At 35.4% G+C, this 26,006-nt stretch overlaps 2 protein-coding genes and 1 long non-coding RNA gene across 3 annotated transcripts; 1 reads left to right on the top strand and 2 right to left on the bottom strand.

The window, feature by feature from the left end:
• Positions 1-435: 435 nt before the first annotated feature.
• On the top strand, positions 436-1,608 carry ctxnd1 (cortexin domain containing 1). Its single transcript, XM_039671102.2, has one exon. The coding sequence runs from the start codon at positions 436-438 to the stop codon at positions 613-615; it is 180 nt and encodes a 59-aa protein (XP_039527036.1). The 3' UTR covers positions 616-1,608.
• Positions 1,609-6,554: 4,946 nt separating this feature from the next.
• Positions 6,555-8,603, bottom strand: LOC120470249 (uncharacterized). Its single transcript, XR_005620554.2, has 3 exons — positions 8,481-8,603; positions 8,149-8,401; positions 6,555-7,121 (listed from the first exon to the last, which is right to left on the bottom strand). It is a non-coding gene; the product is annotated as an uncharacterized LOC120470249 (long non-coding RNA).
• A 361-nt stretch (positions 8,604-8,964) lies between these two features.
• Positions 8,965-24,947, bottom strand: fah (fumarylacetoacetate hydrolase (fumarylacetoacetase)). Its single transcript, XM_039671303.2, has 14 exons — positions 24,759-24,947; positions 24,193-24,303; positions 23,990-24,111; positions 23,421-23,470; positions 21,721-21,811; positions 19,897-19,994; positions 18,882-18,934; positions 18,316-18,415; positions 14,811-14,941; positions 13,838-13,913; positions 13,678-13,724; positions 10,870-10,971; positions 9,632-9,749; positions 8,965-9,480 (listed from the first exon to the last, which is right to left on the bottom strand). The coding sequence occupies exons 1-14, from the start codon at positions 24,921-24,923 to the stop codon at positions 9,404-9,406; spliced, it is 1,341 nt and encodes a 446-aa protein (XP_039527237.2). The 5' UTR covers positions 24,924-24,947; the 3' UTR covers positions 8,965-9,403.
• Between the last annotated feature and the right edge of the window lie 1,059 nt (positions 24,948-26,006).

The following is a 26,006-nucleotide window of genomic DNA, read 5'->3' as shown; positions in this document are numbered from 1 at the left end:
AAAACCACGTACACATAAGAGCTAAATATAGTTGTTGGTTTCTTATTTCTACAGTTCTACAATCATATGCACAAATTACTCCTCTCTCACTCCACATTCTCCTTTCTCACTCCACTCTCTCAAACAATTGATAAATATCTCAGACCGAATGTGAAAACGAACACATCCTGAGCGAATGGCCCCTTTACAGCTCAAATACAGATTTTCCTACAATATTATCTGTGGTAATTCGACAAGGCCACAGATGCTGTTGATGGACTTTAAGCTAACTTAAAATGTACAGAACCTAAAATTCTTTATGCAGATTGGTTAAACCAGATTATTAAGATAGATTTTCTGGCAGGCAGAGATTTACTTGTCTCTCAACCTTCCCACCCTCAGATAAGTGATCAGGATGGTAGCAGAGGCCTGGACTGATGAGGACAGACTAAAGCGATGGAGGAGACAACACCAGACCCTGCTTTTGTGGATGTGGACCAGGGTCTGACCCTGGCATGCATCGCCTTCCTCTGTCTACTGCTGGTGGCAATGATCATCCGCTGTGCCAAAGTCATCATGGACCCCTACAGCGCCATTCCCACGTCAACCTGGGAGGAGCAGCACTTGGACGATTAACAGATCCGAGTCTGCACCAACACCATGTTTCAACCAGTACAAGATAACTAGAGATATTTAAGCTGCTAGTCATCTACCGCGTTGAGGATCACAAAGTTTACTAAGCTGAAGACATCTTTATGGAAACTGAATTTAATTCTTAGCAACTAACTCTATCAAAGAAGGCATGAATCCTGAAATGACACCCAATGAAACCACTCCAAAACCGAAAGCGCACAAGAGAACCAGACCAAACAAACCAAAATCAGCTAACTAACCTGATGCTCTGTTCTCACAACCAATGCACCCTGAATTTATAATAAGAAACATGGCATCAAATTTATATTTTTATATTAGATAATGATATACACACCTGAACACACTTCTAGCTACGCAAGCTAAATTTTGTATGCAAACAAAGCTGCATTCTTAGCAATTGCCACAAGGGGTGCAATAGCATACATGAACTTTCTTCTACTGTCAATCTTCTCTTACATGGAGCAAAGTTAGTAAACAGTATTTAGAAATTCACATTTGCAGTTAACTATTGCCCCCTTGAGTAGCCTGTACAGTTTGTACAACGGAACTGCATACTTGCAATTCATTGATGAAGCGTTCACATTTACATTGTTTCCGTTCTTAATTGTGATTATATTTTGCAAGACGACAAAACCTTGACTGAATGCCTTGGGGCAAAATACTTGAGATGAAAAACACCACAAACTGTTTCATTCATCTTGACGTTGTTTTTAGAAGAGCATCTGTCTCTTTCAATCACAGTCTGATTCCCTGATGTGATCTGATTTTATTGTCTTTGATTAAGTGTACGCATTTGCAGAGAGCTATAGTCTGCACTGCATGATGTCAAGTGCCTCAGCTGAAGTCATAAAAATGAAGAAATGAATGTATCTTTCATTCATGGGCACAAAAATGCCAATGTGTCCTGTCTGATGAGAAAATGCAATTGTGCTACATGTCTGTTCTGAATCACAATAAAGATTATATTGATTCTAATATTTTTGGTAAATCATCACCAACCATTGGTGAATACACTGCAAATCTTCTCACTTGATGGGCAACGATTAATCGCGATTAATCGCATCGAAAATAAAAGTTTGTGTTTACATAATATATGTGTGTGTGGTGTGTATAATTAATTTGTATATAAAAAATACCCACACATGTATGTGTATATTTAAGAAAAATGTGTTATTAATATATCAAATATTTATATTTATATATAATATTAATTATGTGTAAATATATATTAAGTATATACATGCAAATATTTCTTAAATATATACATGCATGTGTGAGTATTAATTTATACAAATTAATTATACACACACACATATTATGTAAACACAGACTTTTATTTTGGATACGATTAATCGCGATTAATCGTTGCCCATCCCTACTTGAAATCTTTAAAGGCGCTACATGCAAGAATATTCATTTGGCTTATTCATTGCTTTTTTTGTATTGCCAATGTGTGAACAGCTTGTAACAAAACTTAAACGAGACCTTCCTCCACTTCCAAGGAAAGCCTGTACACTGATTTTTATGTGAAGGACTTATGAAGTTTTTACCAGGACAATCCAAAGGATGTGACATTAACGTGCACCCGCGAGAACCTTCAATGACACATGAAATTAATGCTTAGCCTACAACATTCAGAATACCGAAAGAGCCATTGTGTACAGTAATGTCAATGTGTCATACAAAGAAAAGTGAGGAATTCAAAATAGTCCCATATAGCCAGATCTATATAGTCAATAGTCTCAATGAATATGGGCCTATTGAATAAATATGAATAGATAACTCGCATGATATGGTGTCAGTCGATTACATGCCAACTTTTACCTTTCTAACATGTTATCTTCCTTCATACCGCGCTTGCTCCAACGTTTACCAACGGTGCACCAATCTTTTAAATGAAAGAACTGAGCTGGGTAACATTTCAGTCACTCATGATGAATCAGTGCCAGACGAGTGGTTCACGAATTAACTCGCAACTCCTAAAACTGAGAATGTTACTTGAACCAAACTCAACTCGATAAGCAGAATGAACAATTCATTTACTCACTGAACCCATAACATTTTTCTGTCAAATATGCATACAGTGTTGCATTAAAGAGAAAGTTCACCCAAAAATGAAAATTCTGTCGTCATCATCAGCCTCAAGTTAATCCAAACCTGTATGATTACTTCTGATGAACACAAAATAAGATATTTTAAATAAACCAAACAGATGTGGGGCACTGTTTATTTCCATAGTTTGGAAACAAAATAGAAGTCAATAGTGCCCCACAACTGTTTGGTGGTCACTGACATTCTTCAAAATATCTTACATTTCATACAGGTTTTGAACAACTTAAGCATGATTAAATGATGCCAGAATCTTCATTTTTGGGTGAACTAAACACGAAGCAGAGTTATCGAAAAAAAAATCCATTCAATAAAAAATGACTCCACTGATGGAAGCCTCACTGACACAACGAAGCAAAGTTCTGACATCTGAGTGCCTCGAGACATGTATCTGTGAAGAAGGTTTTATCTAGACAACCAGAAGTGCTTGTGCTAGTGGTTGTTGATTTTTATGACTTTTCTCAGGTAGAGTTTATAACAAAATAAAGCATTACAGTAACAGTTGTATATGCTGTAAATACACATACAGCAGCATTGAGGAGCGTGACATCAATTCTGTCCGCCTGCTGTGTTATGATCTCTTTCATTAAAAACTGACTTATCTTTTTCCCTTGCATATCTCATTATCTCGCAGCCTACAAAAGACCCGATGATCTCACCGTGACAGTGAGAGCATTTGTTGTCTATCATAAGAACCACGCGTTTCCTTCCTCAACGTGTATTTAGCCATTTGGGCGATCGATCAAGCTAAGAATACCTCAGCTTTTTATTTGCAGTTCAAGTCATTTAAATGCTACAAAAAATTCCTGCCAGTGTGGCCAACATGTTACTTAACTCTTATTAACGTTTGCATTGCATTTTAGGTTTTAGGATTCATAATAATATTAATGTTAATTTTAACGCATTTTTTTTATTTGAGAACAAATCTCAAAGTGCTACATGCATGATAGAGTTTGTGCAGTCCAAAAACAAACTGGTGTTTTAAACTGGAGTCAAGATTTAAAATACAACAAGACATTATTACTGCCCTAGAACAGGTGGTTCATGATGCAAAGTACATTTTTGAAATAATCGAGCAGCACTTTCAAGGGTTCAATTAAGTTTTGTTTTGTTAAGAGTATATTCGCCTAATGGAAATATTCAATAGCCCAGTAATGTTTGGTCACCTTTTTTTTTTCACAATAATGTCCAACTTCCATACTAAATGGAGCATTTTGTAATTAAATGAGAAGAAACACTTCTACACAGTCTTGTACACTGTACTTCAACATAGGCAATGTGTCGAATGCATCAGACCTGGTTTTCATAGCCTAAAATTGTCAACATCAAATGCAGTTTTTTTAACTTGCACTGATGGATTTTAAATAGTAAACAAATAATAATAATAATAATGATAATAAAATATCTGTTTCCCCCCAAATTGATGTAATTTTCTGGAGGAATTTTTATAATTTAGTATACATAAATGTAAATATGGGGGAATATTTTGAATTCAACAATATAGTTCAACAATACCATAAAACAATATTAAAATTGAGTGGATTTAACTTTTTGTTTTTATTACTATATTTAATTTTTTTTCTGTTTATCCTATGAAACCCAGATATATGAAAATATTTAAAACTAACTATTTAACCAACCAACCAATACATTCATAAAAAGGGATTTTCTTGATATTCATGAAAATGACATTCATGATTTTCCATTAAAACATAATTCCTTAGAAAACATGTTGCTTGAAGAAAGGACAGAAATATATATATAATATTAAACTGGTATTGTGATAAAAGAACACATCTTTACAAAGTGAAGTTAAATTTATGATAAGTAGTATGCATAGTAGGAATGATCATCTTACCAAATCATGCACAGTGCTATAAATACTTGAATTATTTGATTTCCAATCAGTGTAAATGTGTTTACATCAGTGTTCAGGCAATTGTTTGAAAGCTTGGAGATTAGCTGTGCGCTACTAACTGAACTTTCACACACACACACACACACACACACACACACACACACACACACACACACACACACACACACACTACAACAGCACTGCTCCACTTGCCACAGAACACACACAAATCAATACTTCTATTAACTTTAGAGGCACAGTAACTATGGGGGCATGATTCATGAGGAGCAGTTGAGTAAAAGCTCTCAGCAGAGCTAACTGAATTATGCTAACAGTAATCATGTGCTGCTGTTGTGGCGATGCACACTATTATTAAAAAATATATATATATATTTTTTAATTAACCATTTATGTGAATATTTGTTAATATGTCATTTATTCCTGTGATGTCAAAGCTGGATCATTATTCCAGTATTCAGTGTCACATGACTCGTTATAAATAATTCTAATGCAGATTTCCTGCTTGATTCTCTCATGAATAGAATGTTCAACAGAACATCACTTGAAATATAATAATAATTAAAGTACTACTACTACTACTACTACTACTAATAATAATAATAATAATAATGGCAATTTCTTAAAATTTTAATGGAAAACGTCTCAAAAGTATCTGTGTAGCTACTGTATGCTGTTAGCACCTGTTATAGCCCTTTGTATATCTTTACACTTTCAAGTGTGTTTGGTATCGAATGTTATTATGTTTTGAAATGCAGTGTGAAATGAAAATGATTCATGTTTTGTACATTTGCATTTATAATGTACTTCTGCACTGATTAAGTACACCTCTCGTGGATTTAATTTATAACACTCTGATGCGTGCGCACACGCACGCACACACACTTAATTAATCAACACCGCTATGAAAGTATTACCAGTTTTGGTAACACTTTCTTCGAAGGCTGTGTATAATACCACAAAATAGTATTAAACCATTCCAGACCATTTCCAGTGTTCATTTAATTTAAGTTTGAGTAATTTTGTATGTGCTTTTGATGTTTGTTTTTTTTTTAAATATTTATTTTCTTTTCAGTACTTCAACTTAAATAAACTTAAATTTAAGTTTTTTTGTTTTTTAGTTTAAAGGTGCACTATATAACTTTTGGTCCTCTAGTCTAGTGGTTAAAAACATAACTGCATTTTTTTTTGTGGAAGGACATTATTTTGGTTGTGCTTCGTCTCTGCATGACTTTGCTGATGAATATGATTCTTTAAAAATATGGAAAAAAAAAGTGAGAAATGTTATCTTACTGATAAAAAATGCACTATAGGCTTAAAAGAACACTCCGAACATTAGCTTATTCACTGTATCCCCCAGAGTTAGATGAGTCCATTCATACCGTTTTTTATCTCTGTGCATGCTGAACTCTGTTTGACGCACCTACCGCTAGCCTAGCTTAACACAAAGACTGGATGTAAATGGCTACAGCTAGCATATTAATTCTAATAAGTGACAAAATAACTATTTACATGTTGTGAATTGTATAGTAGTCACAGAGTGTATAAATTACAAGGTCATATGAGACACAGCCATCTTTTAACGATATAAATATTGGGTATATATTTTCTTAGAAGGCAGCACTGCTACTTGATAACCGTAGCACCTGAGACGCACCATAGCAGTGCTTCGCCTTCTCATAATATAGTTCCTAATATTTATGATTAAAAGATGTCTGTGTTTCACATTACCTTGTTATTTGTACACTCTGTGACTATACAAATCACAACACGTAAATAGGAACAGTTTTGCTTTATTTTGTCTCTTATTGGGATTATGGTAGCTGTAGCCGTTTACATCCAGTCTTTGTGCTAAGCTAGGCTAGCGGTGGGTAGAGTTACAGCACGCACAGAGATGAAAAAGATTTGTATGGATTTATCTAACTCTGGAGGATACAGTGAATGAACTAAAGTCCAAAAAAGTCGGAGTGTTCCTTTAAGAGATATAACAAGTTTAGATGGAAATGATCTCAAACTGACTAGCTGAAGACGTTACTAGCTATACCCATTAATACACATGGCACTTCCTTCAAAAATAAATTCCAGCACAGCGCAAACAACAACCATCAAAATAGATAATGCTTTACAATAAATTCTGTTAGAGAGCTACATAGAGCAATTTATCTGTTCAATAAAACACCTTACTCACCTGTTAATAAAAAACACCATCTCACACCAGTCTTATTGGTAATATACAGGACACACACTGTTTTCAGAGATTTACCACCTGCCTCTCCTTCAGTAAGTGAAAGGTCAAAAAAGCACTAAAGTGCATCTGTGAGGCCGACAAGACGCATCGATAAAAGTGTGATCACAGAGGGGGGGAGACACGCAGTAAGAGTGAAGTGGATATCCTAGGCTATGCCAGCACAGAATCACAGACCATCTGACCTCTGATGTCTCAGTGACTCACAGACGGGCCCTCGTGATCTCCAGCAGCACGGCTCCAAACGCTCAGCACCATCTGTTAGCAGGACATGACAGAACACAACAGAAATTATTCATTGCAGAGGAAGTCGTAACAACAATTTATTTAAAATAAGCATATTTCACACTGTATGTTTAATTTTTCAGTTTGAGTTTAAATCCAAAGTGGCGCAACCACCTGGCCTTACTGTGGTGATGCCATGGCATCAGATACTAAACCATAAATACTTAAAATATCAAAAGATAATTTAGTGAATAGCTTGTCAAAAAACAAACACACACAAAAAAAACTTTATTGCCATGGTGCGCATCCAAAAAACATGGCTGTCCTATGGTACATGTGCCAATAAAGTAGTACCATGGTACAGTACAAGTACATGTTTTTGTTTGTACATGTACCATGGTACTGTCATGATACATGTACAAATAAAAACACTATGGGGCCCTATCTTGCACCCGTCACAAATGACTTAATACACTGAAGCATTTATCATTCCTATGTTGCACCCGCGCAAAGCAGGCTTTTTTCCTCAACAGACGCACGTCGGTAAACTAGGAAATGAACTTCCGCTCCCTGGGTAGGTTGGTGCAAAAAGGAGGTGTGTTTCGTGTTTCAAACAATCCCTGGTGCTATTTTGCAGTTCCAGAAAACAATTGCGCCAATGACCAGAAAAACCTGATCTAAAGTCAGTGGCGCGTTGTGCGAACATTCAGATGCTATTTTAAGCGCGCATGTTTGGCCATAATACAGAGTTTGAACAACGCGCATACACTGTAGATGATTCTCTTTGCGTTTGCTACTTGCGTTTCAGATCGTTAAAATAGGGCCCAATAGCACCATAGTACCATAGTATGTGTGTGAGAAAAAAGGTGCAGGTACATTTCCAGAAAGAGTTCTGTTGCAAAATGCTAAATAAACAAAAATCAAAAGTCCAAAAGAAATGGTACCAACATAGTGCATATGTTAAAAATATGATAGAGAAAATAACGTAAGATGGTGCAGGTATGTCCAGGAGGAAAGAAAACATGGGAGTAAATGGTATTGTCAGCACAGGTATGCCTACCTGCTAGGCATCGCTGCCTGACGCACCTCCTCGTCAGCCGGGAGCCACCCTTCACTGGTGTTTTGCACCTTCAATCCCAGAACATCCCATGTTCTGTCCCTTCTGTGGAGCCAAAGCCAGAAACTCCCTCTTTCTACCTCCTCTGCCAGGTTCACGTTCTCTCAAAGACTTTAGGAGCTGCTAGATGCTCCTATGTAGCGTGCCAGGAAGGTAAGAGCCCTCCAGCCAGATTGAGAGCATGCAGCTGCTAGCTCTGTCCACAAGCAAAGACAAAGGGCTCAAGCAGTGACCTGTCAGTCAATCTCTCCATTTGGGAGCATTTTTCACTGTACCTGTTTGTGAGTCTCTGACAGCCAGGCCCTGGATCTCCAACAAGGACAATGCTGGTTGAATCCTAGACTTTAAGGTTGCATTTAATGCATCATGGAGTTCGCAACAACAAGAACATTTTGTTATAATAGATTATATACAATATATGCAATCAATCAATAAAAAGAGAGTAAAAAATTTAATTATTAGGTTTTTTTTTTGTATTTTACCCAGTATTTGTGTCGTCTATTGATTTTATAGCCATTAGTCAAGTCAAGTCAAGTCACATTTATTTATATAGCGCTTTTCACAATACAGATTGTATCAAAGCAGCTTCACAGTGATAACATGAAAGTAGCACAACACAGATCAACAACATTGCTAAACACTAAATAACCCCAACTGAGCAAGCTCAAAGCAAGCCAAAAGCAAGGCGACAGTGGCAAGCAACATGCATATGTTTTATGGACATTATGTTACAAAAAAAAAAAAGAATGACTTAAGACATTTTAAAAGGAATCAGCAACTTTATTGAATTATTTTTCAATAACACAGAATAACAAACCCTTTAATGTGAGTAATTTCTGCAGTAACTAACTGAATTGCTTTAAAGCCCATGAAGACTGCTTTTCCATCATTTTCTCAAAAATTATCTAAAGAAAACGATTGAATATCACTTATACATTTCAGCTCCTTCAGTGTGATATTTAACACCCACTTTTTAAAATCCAACCAGTTCCGATGGACAAACTCAAGTTGCGTTCTGCATTTTTTTCTTAATGAATCCTGTTTCACCCAGAAATAAAGAGTTTTACGTAATTTTTAAAAGTCCTAAAGACCTTAAAATAAGTTTTAAACAACTTATGAATACTAGAGGATGAATAATACTGTAGATGCCATGTGTTTTGTCTCGCTTAGAGTAAGGAGGGAGAGCAAGAGAGGTGCTTTACTGTTGCAGAGCAGGAAGGATCTTCCCCTCACACAGACCGAATCCCACTCTATAGCCACTGCCCTCACAATAACCTGCACAGAGAGAGAGCGATCATATCCTTTAGCAAATACCAATAGGGATAACATTTCTGTCAACTTATAGCTCTCCAACTCAACAACAGGTAAAAAACGATGTGACAGAAACCCTCAAACATGCACACACACACCAACTCTAAAAGCCCACCTGAGAGCGTGACCTCGTCTCCATCCTTCAAAAAGGTCCTTGTCTCTCCATTGCCGAGGTCAATAGTCTTGGATCCCCTCCATGAGAGCTCCAGCATAGAGCCAAAACTCTCTGGATCCTTTGTGCGAACAAACACAGTGTCAGTACTGTATAAAACAGCTTTGTGCAGAAATATCCTACTTATTTATTTATTTATTTTTTTCAGAAAACAAACAAGCTTGACATATTATTATTATAAACAATTATAGTTAAAATGAATAACTAAAGTTATACAAGTTGTTATATTATTTTGAAATAATATAAAAAATAGAAATGTGTCTTACAGTTCAGTTACTTAAATTACTTGTATTATAATTATTAATAATATAAAAATGTATAATTAGTTAATTATAATATTATTTACTGAATTTAACAGATTGAAGAGATTTATTATTAATAAATATAACTACATTTAATAATTATAGTTAATTATATTATTTACTGAATAAAACAGATTAAAATAAAGAAAATATAACTGTTGTCTCCAGTGTAGTTACTTAAATTATTATTTATTATTAATAAATATAACTACATTTAATAATTATAGTTAATTATTATATTATTTACTGAATATAACAGATTAAAATAAAGAAAATATAACTGTTGTCTTCAGTGTAGTTACTTAAATTATATTTTTTAAATTACTATTAATAATTGTAGTTAAAAATAATAATTAAAGATAATTATTATGCAATTTCCTAATGTAACAGATTTAAATAAAACTAAATATAAATGTGTCTTCTAGTGCAGTTATTGAAATTAATAAATGGTTGTAGGCCTATATTTAAAAAAATTATTATTAATAATTATAGCTACATTTAATAATTTAAGGTAATTGTTATACAATCGACTAATTTAACAGATTGAAATAAAAATATATAAGTGTGGTTTCCAGCCTAGTTACTTTGTATATTTAAAATGATTATTAATAATTATAGTTACATTTAATAATTAAAGTGAATTATTGCATAAAATTGAGTAATTTAACAGACTGAAATAAAATAAATATATAAATATGGTTTAAAGTGTGTCTACTTGAATTAATTAATAATAATAATAATAATAATAATAAACATTTTTAAGGTCATAACATTACAAATGTGTCTCTTTAGACCCATCATGAGACAGCAGGCTTTTCTTTTTCGAGTGTTTCTCTAATATACTCTATATCAATGACATGCTTGCACACACACGCGTACCGGTCCACTGATGGTGCCAGATGCCAGCAGGTCGCCCGCTCTGACGTTGCAGCCGTTGACTGTGTGGTGTGCCAGCTGCTGTTTCATGGACCAGTACATGTACTGTGAAGACACACAACACACAATCAGCTGGCGTCTATTACAAAATAGAGAAAATGTCTTTCTCTGAATGTGAAAGAATGGCGTAATCTCTTCTGTCTGCAACGGAATGGGTTTTTCCCAGAACTGATAACACAAGGAGCTCAACACAGAGCAGGCACTGAGAGACAGAGGCGGGGTTCACTAAGAATGAATTGCTTTGTTTATTTGCACTGCACAGCCTGTGTTGTTTTAAAGCCTGATTCACTAATGGAGTTATGCAAATCAGGCAATGGTGCAAAGTTGCAAATCTTGCACAGGGCAATTTATAGCGAGGCAGACAGATGCAAAACTACACATATACAGATGTATTTATAAAAAAACAAGAAAACTCCCAAAACAATTCCAGTTGGGATAAAAATAATCTCTAATGGGTTCAAAGGGTGGTCAAATAAAAGTATTTTGCAGTATTTCTGACCCACGTTTTCAGCACTTTGCCGTTTCTTGTCCCAGCATGACAACATGCTTAAAATATGTTGGCCAACCAGTCTGAATATTTGTGTAGTATTATTGTCATTGCCTTATGCAATTCCTCTACGCATTTTTTTCCTTTGACTTGTGCAGGAGATTTTCCAGGGAAATTCATGTAAATCATATAGATACAGTAAGAGTAACATGTCATTTGTCAGTAAGGATGCAGTATGGTCCGATACAGCACTTGTGTACTCATGTCGTACTCATTAAAATGATCCAATACCAACAACTGATATAACACAGCGTGTTATGTACGGTGCTTGTGACAAAAAAACACGTACAAATTAAATATTTATGCCTATATAGCTGCTGTGCACGAGCTGATAAGCGAAACACGTGGAGTGGATTAAGCAAGCAGCGACATAGACCCATAAGTTTGTTGAGCGCAACCCTTTTCCACAGACATCGCTGGAACGTTTTTTTTGTTTGATCACATATTACTAACATTAACTGATGGAGAAATAGAGAGTGCGTGCACTTCTGTTGCATGCTCTTGATTGTTGATCACTCACTTAGCACACATCATTTGGATTAAAACTATATCGTATATGTGAGTAAAAACGTGAACTGTTACTTGATTTATGTATAACGAGTGATTTCCTATATTATTACAGGTCAAGAAGTTTAGTGCACGCACACATCCGAAGCACGCACCCAGAAAGCCGTGTCTCAGAAAGTACTTGAATGCTGAATTGAATTCTCTTTCACATCTACTTGCGTTTGAACTGACAAATTTCCACAAAATCATGTAAACACGCCCATCAAGGCGGGTTTCCTAGCCAAAAGAAAAAAAATCCTTAGAATTGAACCCTGCTGAAGCAGCTCTTAAAACGTGCTGTGCTATTAAATGAAAGATAAAATATAATAGAGCAATAGAATAAGCAGTGAAAGTAACAGAACATGTATAATACATTTTAAAAAGGGATAATTAAAGCAGCACTTGGCAACTTTTTCAACTAAATAAATCCATTTAGAAATCATTTGGATGTTTAAATGACCAGTTCTGGTGAGAATCCCCCCAGCGTTCCCAGGCGGAAAATCAGCCTTGCAACATGAAGACTACTGTTCCGGTAAATTGGAAATAGGAAGTCTTGTGAGAAGCGAGAACGAGCAAGAAAGAGCGAGAAACACAAACTGTTTTACGGCTATTCGAAACACACACGCCCCCCTCAAGCTCAATACTAGCTAAAAGAACCAACACGCAACGATGGATAATGCTTCATAAGCTCCAGTGAAAAGAAAAAGGAGACGGTACTCGGCGGAGGAGGTGAGGGAGAGGAAGAAAGCTGTTGAGCGAGGGACAACGCGAGAATAAAAATTGGTTGTGTGTTTACGGAATGGCGAGAGCTAAAGTACAGCGTTTCTGTGTCAATAAAATTGTTTATTATTTGGTCAACTCCGTTATGATCTATAATTGTTCTTTACTAACATATAAAACATTGATTGTAACCAATAATGCATCCTGTCTACATTAGAAAAGACTGCAACATGAGCTTTGTCTGTACAATTATAAGATAAACTTTATCACACTTCTTTTTGGGGGTTGATTAATCTATAACTAAGATAAGGCGGTAATGTTTGCTAGATTCATCCGCCCACCCCGTTACGGATTATGGTTGATAACAGACTACAAAAATGTACATGTCAATGTTAAATGATACTGTGTATGATGTGTTACCCACCTCGGTAGACATAGAACTACACAATAAAGTTGGAGTCTCTGGGACTCATTTGTTCAACACACCGGATCCGACAATAACAAAAGCGCATGAGCGCATCTACAGTAGAAAGGGGAGTTGGGCGCCGCAAGTGAATTTACGACTGTGTTGTGAAATATTCGCACCACAGCTGTAGGGGGAGCTTGTTGAGAAAACATGCGACAAGAAAAGTGAAAATCAGTGAATAAGTGGCTAGAGTTACCGAACAGCCCTTTAAGCATGAAATAACAAATTTGTTATTTGCTAAACCAATTAAACCATTGGAAATGATTCATATTATTTTGCTTTCTCTACCTAATATAATTAAAAGTTACAAATGCAATAAATATACAGGTACCGATATTGGTAAGTACTAAATTAAAAGTATCTGCCTATTTCAGGAAAAAGTGGTATTGGTGCATCCCTACTTGTCAGTATGAGTTTGTTACTCTTGAAACAGCAATGTATAAACACAAAACTAATGCAAAATATCTCTTACCTTAAAATTAGACTTGCAAATGGTGGCGGCCTCTTGCATCCCCTCACCTGGCCAGATGAGAAATACATGAGGAAGAAAACAAGACTGAGCACTTAAAGGTAAAATGTGTCATAAGCAAAAGAAGCACAATGACAGAAATGTTACAGATGTTGACACACACCTTTCAAAGTGACAAAGAGGTTGATATTGAACATGTAGGGGTCATCGTGACACAAGTATGGAAGAGGCACAGGGTCCTAAAATGATATACATAGATATAAAAAAAAAAACATTAGAAAAATCCCAACAAACATTTTGTGCACATCTTGGCCAACAAGAGGTCAAGGTTTTGTCTGGTTTGCTTGGTCCAGACAGCCCTGCATGTAGATGCTGAAACTACAGCATTATGCAGGAAAAGGAGAATGTCTTTGTAAAAAATATTTGCTGTTTAAAAGTCGATGTTGAACTTCTAAAAAGAACGGCATTAGAAAACAAGCATCAGAACAGACCTGCCAGCCATTTTTGGGTGGCGACCCACCGATTGAGAATCACTGATCTAACAAAGGAATGGGTAAAAGAGAATAAAGATGTGTTTTTGCCTCATTCGCATATAGTGGTTTGGTTTTTTACAGGAAGATGAAAGTAGTTAACTCAAAGAATGGCTTTCAGCACATCTCATTTCCTGCTTATATGCAAAGTCTGTACTTTGAAGTCTGATGATAATGTGTCTGTTCCTCAGAACTGTAAAGTTAAATAAATTCAAACTATGACTCTCATTTTTAAAGATAATGGTTTTGCAATGGCCCTTCCAGAGGTGCTAATCGTGTACTTTGTCCAAAGCCTATGTGGATGTAGATGATCAAGAAATCATTACAATATGATTTTGCTGCTCAAGAAACAATTATTTTTGTTATCAAAGTTGAAAACAGTTGTGCTGCTTAATATATTTTGTGGAAAATGTGATAGTTTCTTTTCAGGATTTATATGAAAATGATGAGGATGGTATGGCTCTTATACAGCTGTACTCAAATCTAGGCCAAAACCTCAAAGGAACAAGCCAATGTATTGTGCATGCACGTCAAATTTTAACAAATAACTGTCTGAATTTAGTGTCAATTCATTATCAGAATATTGATACAATTAACCTCATTTACCTGGACAGGATTTGGTTCAACAAAAGGCATCAGTGCTTCCATGGGAACAACCCAGGGAGAGATGGTGGTCCCAAAATTCTTGCCCAGGAATGGACCTAATGGAACGTATTCCCAAGCCTGGATATCACGAGCTGCAACAACAGAAAGAAAAAGACACTACAGCAAGAAATCTATACAAATCATGCATTGGCATTGTGGTTTGCAGGGAAAAACAACACTCCAATTTTCTTCAAAAACTGCAAAAATATAATTTGATCCCTTATTTTTTGCAAGAAAACATCTTAAATGTATGTGTCCTGAACAACTGGATGCATTTATGCATTTGAAACTTGTATGCCATTTGTACAGTGAAATGATCATGCACACAGGCTTCTCACTGCTTTCTCTTTAAAATGTATCTCTTCTGCTTCTTGCCTAAATACAGGTATTACTTGAGGCATTTCCTTTTCATCAACTACATTCAAGTCTTTTCTTCAAATAAAATGTGAAGAGAACATTTTCACAAACAAAATATGTGTGCATATATGATCGCTTAAAATGCAGCCCACGTAGATCACCAAGTTTTTGCAGCAGAGCATAATAGCCTTATCTTAGTGATAAACTCTCCAAAAGTACATTTGATTTGTTTAAGGAATAATTTCCTGCAGCATAATTTCACCACAATGCATTATAGTGCAATATAATTTAATTATACAACCCAAAATTTCTTGGCAAAGTCTTACAAAGCTTTTGTCCAGACAAATAAATTTGATCGCATTGAGCAATATTATTGAATTTATAACCCGCAAGCTTTCATAAAGTCTGCTGCCTCATGACACTGATATTCTTTACCGTGTCAGTTCTTTATCATTGCGTTTCAAATTCATTCATATATCTGAAATTGATATAGCCCAGAAATCCCATCCAGATTGATGCATCAGAGTATTTGTCATGGCCTTATGCAGAACAAATGCCAAAGAGACACTAATACGCACCATCTGCATGTACACAGACAGCTTTTAGTATCAGTTCCAAACAGGACAAAATATTCTGAGCTGTACTCATTTCAAACACAGATATCTACCCTCTGCATAATTCTGACAGAATCTCACAAGAAGACAGGTAGCATTTCTAAGGAATGAGACCAGCTCGCTGCTGGTGAAGAAGTAACTTTGGAGATGAAAGAGAGGTTTTCTAAAAAATAAACAAAATGCAAGGAAAAAAACAATGAATGTAAAGTAAAATCTGGAATAAAGCCATATTAAAAGTATTCAGCATTCCTGAGACTGGCATTGAAAATGCACAAACATTTTTAAACTGCAACTAAAATGCACAACTCATTGATGCATTTTGGTATTAAAAAATACATTTTGTATAATATTACATCTGTATTACATGTATTTCTCTCCTCTAAAGTCTACATGATACATGATATCAGGGTTCCCACACCTTGGTAACTTCACATTCAAGGACCTTTCAAGGACTTTCCAGGTCCAATACCCTCAAATTCAACGACTTAATGTGGGGACACATTTGTTGTGTCAAACAATAAACGTTCAGGTACCATCATAGTAGTTTCGTCCATGCGTGAACGTTGGTGTTGGTGAAATAACACATTAGTGGACCGGAATAATATAATATGGATTTTTTTTTTTTACAGAAAACTTCTATCACAAAATAAATTCAAGCACTTTCAAGGACCTGTATATATGTGCGTTTATTTTATAAAACTTTCCAGGGCCTTGAATTTCTTTTTCCTGATTCACAAACTTTCAAGGATTTCAAGGACCTGTGGGAACCCTGTGATATCCACCAGAGTGCACTCCTCCTGACTCCTTTACTTTCCCATCATGAACTTTATTTCCCATAAACCATTGACTGAACTCATTATGTGAATATGTTCAGCTGAGTGTCATTACCTTGTTAATGCTTGCCTATATAAACCCTGTGTGTTGACTCACTTTGTGAAGTCTCGTTGGTCTGATTGCATTTCTGAGCACTGGTACTTTGGATTCCTGTTCTTTGGGTTTTTGTATTTCGGATTTGAGCTTCTGCCTGTTTGCCTGTTTCTTGGACTCTGCATGTTGGTACAAATTCCCCATTACAAGGTCAAAACACTTGTGTTTTACTCACTCTGCTACAAACCACAGTATCCTGTGAATGGAAACTTAACAGCTAAGCAGCTGCTGTGTAAATGGATGCATGCATGCTTCACCAAGCATCACCCAGTGCCTTCTCGGCCTAAAAGTGTTTCTCGTTTTCTAAATCTGCTCAACGGCTCATAAAAATGCAATGTGTTTAGTGTTCTCAAGATTAAGAAGGAACCATTATAGGTTTGGGAAGAGATAGGGGTTGTCAGATAGTCAAGAAGTACCAATATGGATTTATGACAGTGGAGTACGACAAATGGGAGAATATGTGGTAATTTTTGTGCCCATCTCTATTAAATCCTTTATTTATTGAGGATAAAATCAAAACAACAACACATTTAAATGTAAGCCTTACTTGACCTTTTCACACGTAAGTTTCACACAAAAGTTTAGAGTGTTGTGTTGCTCTCCGCCATTTAGAAAAGGTCAAAGGTTATCTCATCTCGGCAATATTCTATGAGTTGCCCAGGGGAAAATACCACAAGAGGGTTTTCATGTGCATTTTCCACGTTGGTTTTTGGTATTTACCATAATTGCCATAGCATGTGAACGCACCATAAATCAGCCTTTAGTGGAGCTATACGTGATGGGCGTTAGTTTATGCCGCATTTTAGAGAATCGGATCAGTTGGATTCAACAAACGTCAATTTATCCACTTCTCCTGAAATACATGAAAGTAAGTGGCCGGTGAACTGGGAGAAGCATAGAGTAAACTTGAAAGTTACTTACACAATGTGTATATTTGATATGAATAATACGTGTCGTCTAATTATAATGCCTACTCTACTCTGATAGTCAGGCAGCCCTATCTGTTGTGAACGGTCAAACCGCTTACAGCGCTTATCGGAAATGAAACGGCCATTACCATATCTGAATTTCAGATTATGCACAACAATAAAATGAGTAACGAAGGCATCTGTTTTACCATATCAATTCGAGTGTGATTCATTATCCTTTGGAAGTGCATGCAAAGTGCATTTCCTCTTGCAGAACAGAAAACAGTGCCTTCTTGACATGTTGACAACACGAACCGAACTCTTCCAAGCCTCAGCTACAACTAGTGTTTGAGGGCGGGTCAAAGTAGACCTTATTCGACGGCATCCAATGAAAACCATAGGCTTGCATTAAAGAGTTTGTTCACCCAAAAAAGAAAATTCTGTGATCAATTACTCGACTCCTTTCAGGTAGTTCAGAATCGGTAATTTTTTTTGGGGAGAATCTAACTCCATTAATTGTGCATTTTGATCTACTGTATGCAGACCTTTTACATTCACAAACAGCTGTATTCCATAAATGGAGCACTTTAAGCTTATATAAAATCAAATAACATGTGGGAGAATATGTATAGCAGAAGACAACATTTTGCTGGTTCTCACCACTCCAGTCGTTCATAAGCACCATGCCGAAGATGTGCTCGTGAGCCTTCTCCACTGGGATGGGTTCTCCCAAATTGTTCCCTTTTCCCACAAAGAACGCCTGAACAACAAAAACATCCTTCATTCATCTTTCTTAAAACTAAGATATTGCACCACATGCACAAAAATGTCGCAAAGCCACGGCAGACTATAAAAGTGACAGGAAAAGCAATGTGTATAGTACAATTTTCAAATGTTTCATTGTTGCATAGAAAAGTCAGTTCAATATAGTGTTCAGTACAATATAGTGCATATCGAACATCAGCTGCAAAACATTGAGACCTGGAAGGAGAAATCAATAACTTGAGTGGCATTTAGGGAACATTTCCACTGAAAGTACATTCATTGTTAAGACATATCTCCTAAGATTATGTGCTTTGTTTATATGAACAATGGGAAAAGAATGAGATCTATATAAGTATTTTCTGCACAGGACTGAATCAGAAAGAACTTATTTTCAACTAAAACTTATAGAACATGCTCAACTAATAAAATAATGATGTATAGCGCATAAAACATATACTCACCATCTCTAACTCTATATCCAGCTGTTTGCTAGCTCCAAAGATGGGCGGCTGAGCTGAATGAGAAAGACAGAGAAATATAGTTATGAAACAAACAGATTTACAGCGGTTTTAATGGATAAATCAGCAGAGTTCATTATAGACTGAATTTACCTCAAATTTATAGTTCTCACTTAAACATGTCAGATCAGTTCTCAAGTGAGGCTGTAATAATGAACGGCACGGGTTTGCTGACCAATGAAAGCAATCATTTAACGTAAGTGAAAATATAAAAAACAGCCCAATCATCCACATGGAAGTTCTTCATAAAACATAATGCCATTTATCACTGCTTTGATGTTTATGAAGCAAATAAAAAAAGAATGCACAAATTGTGTTTTGTTAATGCTGACTGTGCTCTATGTTAATACACATCACATTATTCAAACAGAGAATATTTCAATTTGCACTTAACTGCAAAAATAAAACAAAAATTTTTGTGCTAATGTTTTGAGAGCATTATTAAAGGGATAGTTCACCCCAAAACGAAAATTCTTTCAGTATTTACTCTCATGTTGTTCCAATCCCGTAAGACTGAACTATCCCTTTAATGACCAACATCATTGTATTAAACTTTGAGAGAATCTTGCCAGAACGTTCTGAAGCCAAAGTTCTGAGAATGCTCCCAGTTGGCTTTATGCACAGCTGCACTACTTCCTGAACATAAGCCAGCTCCTTGTTTCCTGTCTGCCATTATTGGACAAATTGATTAATTCAGGTGTGCTTGACCTCAGTAGTCACGGCAACAATAATCAGACACGCTTGAATTAATCAAGTTTGGCCAATAATGGCAGACAGGAAACAAGGAGCTGGCTTAAGTTCAGGAAGTAGTGCAGCTGTGCATAAAGCCAGTTAGCTGGGAAAATTAGGAACATTTTTAATGCCATTTTAATGTGCAATCAAACTGAAACCATGCATTCAATTTTAAGCTACTTTACAGTTGAATAAGCCCACAGTTTGTCCAATGTCTTTTGCTTACTTGCATCTGGTCTCATCTGTCCTTGAGGTCTTCTGATGGGTGTTCCAGAGACCACCACGGAGGACGCTCTCCCATGATACCCCACTGGCAGTCTCAGCCTACAGGACAAGATAACATGTCATTTCCTTTAACTCGACATATCATAATCTTTCTTTTGTTCCAATAAAAAAAACTGTAACTTTAAAAAATGGCATTCTTCGCTCTCCAGAACACAAAAGAAAATATTATGAAGAATTTTGACTTTCAGTGTATGAAAAAAAACAAAAACATTTTTAATTTTTCAAAAAATCTTTGTTTTGGATGAACTATATAACCATCCTTTATCTTAATCATGTAACTATCTAATCTCAACATGTGACCAGCAACACCTGTCTCATCGATATGTCGTGAAAGTAAAGTATAATAATCTGTTTAATGGAAAAGAGCTAAGAGTTATCTAGGAAAACTGCCCGGTGTTGTGTAGTCTTAAACTTTTTATTATTTGACGCATTTATAGTTTAATAAATATTAATAATATGTTTTATAAATATCAGCTGTTAACTGAAAATCATCCTCTCTGCTCTTAAATCTCATTCTTCACATTTGAGCTAATCAGAACCAGTTGCGTTTTATTTTTATTACACATACATTTCATATAAATAAACATTTTTATATAAAAGTCCTCTTTAACCTGCAGAGTAAAGGCACATCAGTTACCGAAACATTATTTACTTAGGCTTCCAGATAAAAATCTTATAAAAATAAAATCGTAAGCATTTAAAAAAAAAAAACATTCTCTACATATTCAATGTCATGTCATTTTATTTCTTACAAATAAAAATGGTCAGATATACTTTTAATGCAGATGACTTCAAATCATTCCAGTTTTTAGTTTTTTTTTAAATAATGTATATACCTTTCCAATTAGGATAATACTTGAATTTAATAAAGTTTTTTTATGTATGATGATCACCCAAAATTCTTATATTGCATGGTTTCAGTTGCAATTTAATGTCAAGTGTCAACAACCATTTCCCTGTATTAGACCCACAGGAAACTACAAAAGCACAAAACCAACAAAAATGGATAATATCTGTCTCCTTTTCTGAAAAATGACACCTTTGAGTCATGGTTTGTTGTATGGGAAAGAGAAAAATAATATATATATATATATATATATATATATATATATATTTATTTATTTATTTTTTAATCGTTCTGTTCCACAGAAAACAATTACCAGCAAATGGATTTGGAGTGACTTGAGGGTGAGTAAATATCTGGGTGACCTTGTACATTTCATCCTACTCCAAAAATCACCCAGAAAACAAAACCCCAGCTCAGGGCTGCGTTTGTAAATTTTCCTCCTGACTAATTCTCATTTTTTCCTAAAGAAGTGAAGCGCGTTTGGAAAGTCCCAGTGACAGATTGACTGAGCCGAGGGCAACTTCAGGTAGGTGACTAAAATTGAATTTAAAAATCTTTCCATTTCCACACGAGTCCTTGTTCTGTCTCCAGGGCGAATAACCCACACTCTGAGCTTTGTAAGTGAAAATGTGACAAGAAATACAGTTCTGTTTTGGGGGGAAGAGATATTGCTAAAAAGCCGTTTTTCACAGCGAGCTGGTGCATTATTTAGTCTGACAGGCGTATGCTGGAAGAAAATAAAGAGACAGTTTATGGGTATAACTTAGAGGAACTTTTCTGGGTCTTTAAAACTCAAATGCGTATGGTTGCCAACTCAAAATATGAGTGAAATATATGAAGTCAGCAGGAGCTGGTGATAATGCGATTGTGTTTCTGGTGCTACGATTGCTTCTGCAATATTAATGGCCTGTCACATACCAGTTAGGCATCAAGGCGTTTTCTTTTCCACGGAACATTATTCCAACGTTGGTGGCATGATCTTTCGATGAGTAAAAGTCTGTGTAGTCACCTGTTGGAGAGAAGGGAGAATAAAAGATGATGGAAAATGACTAAAAAAGGAATTAATGAGGAATAAACACATGAAAAATCATAATTTGTCCCCATATGTATCTGTTAGAATTACGGTCTGTTTTCAGTGCACTACACTGAAAAATTTTCATTTCGTTATTATTAATAACTAACCCGTTGTTTTCAAAGATGCATCATCGCTTTGTGTGAGAAAATGAATTGTATACTTATGTCTGAAACTTCCATTTATTTTAGTAATTCATTTATAACTGCCACCTCGCGGTCTTAAATCTCATTCACAATTTTAGATTTGTAATTGGTCATGTGACGATTGAGAACTAATACATGTGGTATAAATTATGCAAATTCTGATGCAACATATCTAAAAGTGACACCAGAGTGAAGGGGAAGAAAGTTTCATGAAGGAAAGAAAATAATTCAGGGCCGTAATGACAGGGCGAAATGTAAAAAAAAAAAAAATAGTAGTTTATTTACACTGAATTAAATATAAAATAAAAGTAACTTTGAATGTTTGAATCCCTGCAACTCCTTTATCAAGCCATTATGAAACCACCTTTCCAAATTTCCCATATCCAGAAACTTCTGATCTCTAGAAGAAACACTTAATCTTTGATCTTAGGTTGACTCAAGTTGGCTTTGTATCTGCAGCTATCTGTCCTTATTTATTAATGAAATGTGCTCTCAAAACAATTATATGCGTAAATAGTGCAAGAACAAAAAGACCAATCAAGAATTCAGTATTTAATCTTACATTTCTTACTGGAGTATTAAGAATTAAGTTGACAAAAAACTAAAATAAATAACAGTAATAAAAAAATAAATATTTTATAATTAAAAGTTAAAGCTTAAGTAACTACATAAGTGAACTCTTAAGGTTAGAGTATAAGAACAAACCCTATCCATTACGTTTGAGGAAAATTAATTATTATTGATGATTATTAAACACACATAGAAAACACCAAACACAAAATACCAAACTAATACAGAAATAACACGAGGTTGTAATCTTCAATGGCATAAGTAAGGGTTTTAAGTTTTCAGAATGGCTCTGAAAGCTATAGTTAGTGAACAGTGCAATCTAGTGGTCATTATGGAACATAACCACCAATTACACTAGTTATGCATCTGAAACGATCCATTTGATAAAGTAGTAAGACTGTTTTAACACTTCAGAGTCAGCATGAAAGTGTTGATAATGTATTATTCGTGAATGTATGTTCTTCCAAAGTAAAAAAAATATCTTCAATAACTTGCTCTGCATTTAAAACAACTTTAGTTTTTGGCTGAATTGCCAAATCCCTTTTGTTTCAATTCTTCACCACCATGCTTAATTATGGTATGCCATGATGATCCATCAATTACTTATTGATAAAATTAAGTCACACCAATACTTTTTTTCTAGATGATTATTTTGTTTTATTCTGAAATACAAATGATAATTGAAGTTAAATAGTTGCAAAAGGCATTTCATGTCGACTTTAAATCTAAATTGAGGAGCAGAGTTGATATAAAACATGAGTGATAGATTAAATATGGAAATATGATTGGGAAATATGAAGTCTGAGTATAAGACAGGCCATCACACTCACCTATCTCAGCTGGCATATGCATCACTGCTGAACTCTGATGAACAAACGCCCTGGAGATCACAAAATCACAAACACGTTAGGTTTCCATGTTTTACAGGGACATTCCAGAGAAATAATGATTTTAATACTGTACAAACTGTATATTCTATCCCTTCACTATAACTCTAACCCTAAACTTACACATCACAGAAAACGTTCTGCATCGTTCTTGCATTCTATATGATTTATAAGTTTCTTCCTCATGGGGAATAGAAAAACAGCCCCCAAAAGGACAGGGATTTCAAATATTGACATTACCAGGATCACAAACACACCATAATGAATGCCATAAAGAAATTTTCTTCAGCTTCTCTTCTATAGGTCATCTCCTGATTTAAATAAATATAACAAAATAAAAAAATAATGATACAAATGAATAAAATTCATACTACTCTTTAAAATGTCTGATGTTTATGCATTATGTGTGCTGTCATTTTTTATTATAGGCAGGATATAGTGCATACTTAGTAACAATATGCAATAAAAAGTACACTAATGAATGGACTCCATCAAGTGGGAGGGACATTTACCTGCTTCTTAAACTGATGTCATCACGCAGCGTGGACTCATTTGCAGCCAGAAGCATCTGGAGGCACTTTCTCGCTTCTCTCCAAGCGTCATAACCCAGAGCCATAAATGCATTGAGTGTGGGCTTTGATGAGGGAAAGAAACAAGTATAAGCATTCAGAATAACACATAATATTTAATACAAAGCTAAACTGATGAAGCTCACCTGTTCAAAAACATGCTGGTGAGGCCCAAGAGCTGGTCCATTGAAAAGATGCTTGACAACACCAAGGTCCAAAATTTGGTCTCCAATGGCTACGCCGATTCTACGCCTGGGCTGTTATAACCAAATATGTTATACAAGTTAGAAAGGATCTTGTGACTAGACATTTTCTGGATGAACTTCAGAGTGTCTTTAGTTTTCTTTTGCTATGAAAGAGCACATGTCACAAAAGAGTTTACATGGTCACAAATGGTATTATCATTTTGCACTGTCATACTTTAAATGCTATATATGCTTAGGCAATATTTTAAATGCTGAAAACCATGCCAAATAACGCTTTGTTGACAGTGAGGGTTTACTTTAGATTCGGAATCGTGATTTTCAGTGTGTTCCTTGACCCTTGAAACCAACTATGTCCACACACAGAATTGCAGTACAAGTAATAATATTCTAAGTAACAACATTTAGTGCTAGTTTTATAATGTTAAACACACTCTCATTGCATAACAAGTAATTCGGTTCGACCGAACATACTGACATTTTTAGGATTGAATAAACTGTGTACTTACATTATCTGGCGTGGAAAAAACACCGTAAGGCAAATTGTGATAAGAAAAGTCACTTTTCTCCTCAACTTTTACGAAAGACATTTTGAAGTTACAATGGTACTCTGAAATACTTCTTAGAGTAAACAAAAGCGCAAGTAACTTCTTCCAGATGCCCAGTTGAGACATATGAAAGTTACCGCCTCACGTGTCGAAGCGGCGAGCCAATCAGAGACGCCCACTTCTATCCTCCCAACGTCAAGACCTCTTCGTCTATTCAACGTGACTCAGCAGAAAAATACCAAACACAGAACGGTACCCCAACGTTAGTGTGTATGGTTCTCATTATTTTTTGGACAGGAACGTTCATTTTAGCAATCATAAGCGGTTTGCACGTGGCAGGCTACTTTATCCAACACTATGTATTTATTTTAATTAATAACATTCTAAATATGTTGGTTTTTTTAGGTTTACAATTACAAGCCTGGGAATCATGTAATATGTAAATAATAATTTACCTGCAAAGCAAATATTTTAATTAAAGGAGTGTTTCACTTTAAAAAAACAAAAACAAACTTTTGCTGATAATTTACTCACCCCCATGTCATCCAAGATGTCCACGTCTTTCTTTCTTCAGTCGAAAAGAATGAAGGTTTTTGATGAAAACATTCCAGAATTTTCTCCATTTAATGGACTTCATTGGGAACCAAACGGTTGAGAATTTCAGTGCAGCTTCAAAGGGCTATAAACAACACCAGACAATGAATAAGGGTCTTATCTAGGACCCTTCGAGTCATGACTCGAAAAAAGATTTGTTCATTTTGATGAACGAGTTTGAACAGGAGAGTCACAAACACTCATCACTGAACAGAGCAAGGCGAGCATTGCATTGTGTGTTTAAATGGCTGATGGTTTCGCTGGATAAGACCCTTTGAAGCTGCATTGAAAGTCTCATTTGGACCTGAACCGTTTGGTACCCATTGAAGTCCATTATATGGAGAAAATCCTGAATGTTTTCATCAAAAACCTTAATTACTTTTTGACTGAAGAAAGAAAGACATGGACATCTTGGATGACATGGGGGTGAGTAAATTATCAGCAAAAGTTTTTTTTTTTTTTTTTTTTTTTTTTAAAGTGAACTACTCCTTTAAGCTCCAGTCAATCATTCCCAAATTTCTAATGTTCCAGGAAAATACTTTTTGGTAAACTGTTTTTATGACTTTAAAAAGATTTACAATCTACAACTAACACGGTGTACTGTTCTAATGATAT

This window comes from Pimephales promelas, chromosome 1, assembly GCF_988280905.1.
Source record: "Pimephales promelas chromosome 1, fPimPro1.hap1.1, whole genome shotgun sequence".
NCBI lineage: Eukaryota > Metazoa > Chordata > Actinopteri > Cypriniformes > Leuciscidae > Pimephales > Pimephales promelas.
Note: the sequence above shows the minus strand (reverse complement) of the source record. Positions and strands in the feature narration are given on the sequence as shown.

Coding starts and splice junctions, on each gene's coding strand:
- ctxnd1 (XM_039671102.2), top strand. CDS start 436: ATGGAGGAGACAACACCAGACCCTGCTTTTGTGGATGTGGACCAGGGT.
- fah (XM_039671303.2), bottom strand. CDS start 24,923: ATGTCTCAACTGGGCATCTGGAAGAAGTTACTTGCGCTTTTGTTTACT. Junction 24,112..24,192: donor ACCAGCATGTTTTTGAACAG/GTGAGCTTCATC, acceptor CCCTCATCAAAG/CCCACACTCAATGCATTTAT. Junction 18,935..19,896: donor ACAGATGAGACCAGATGCAA/GTAAGCAAAAGA, acceptor TTTCTCATTCAG/CTCAGCCGCCCATCTTTGGA.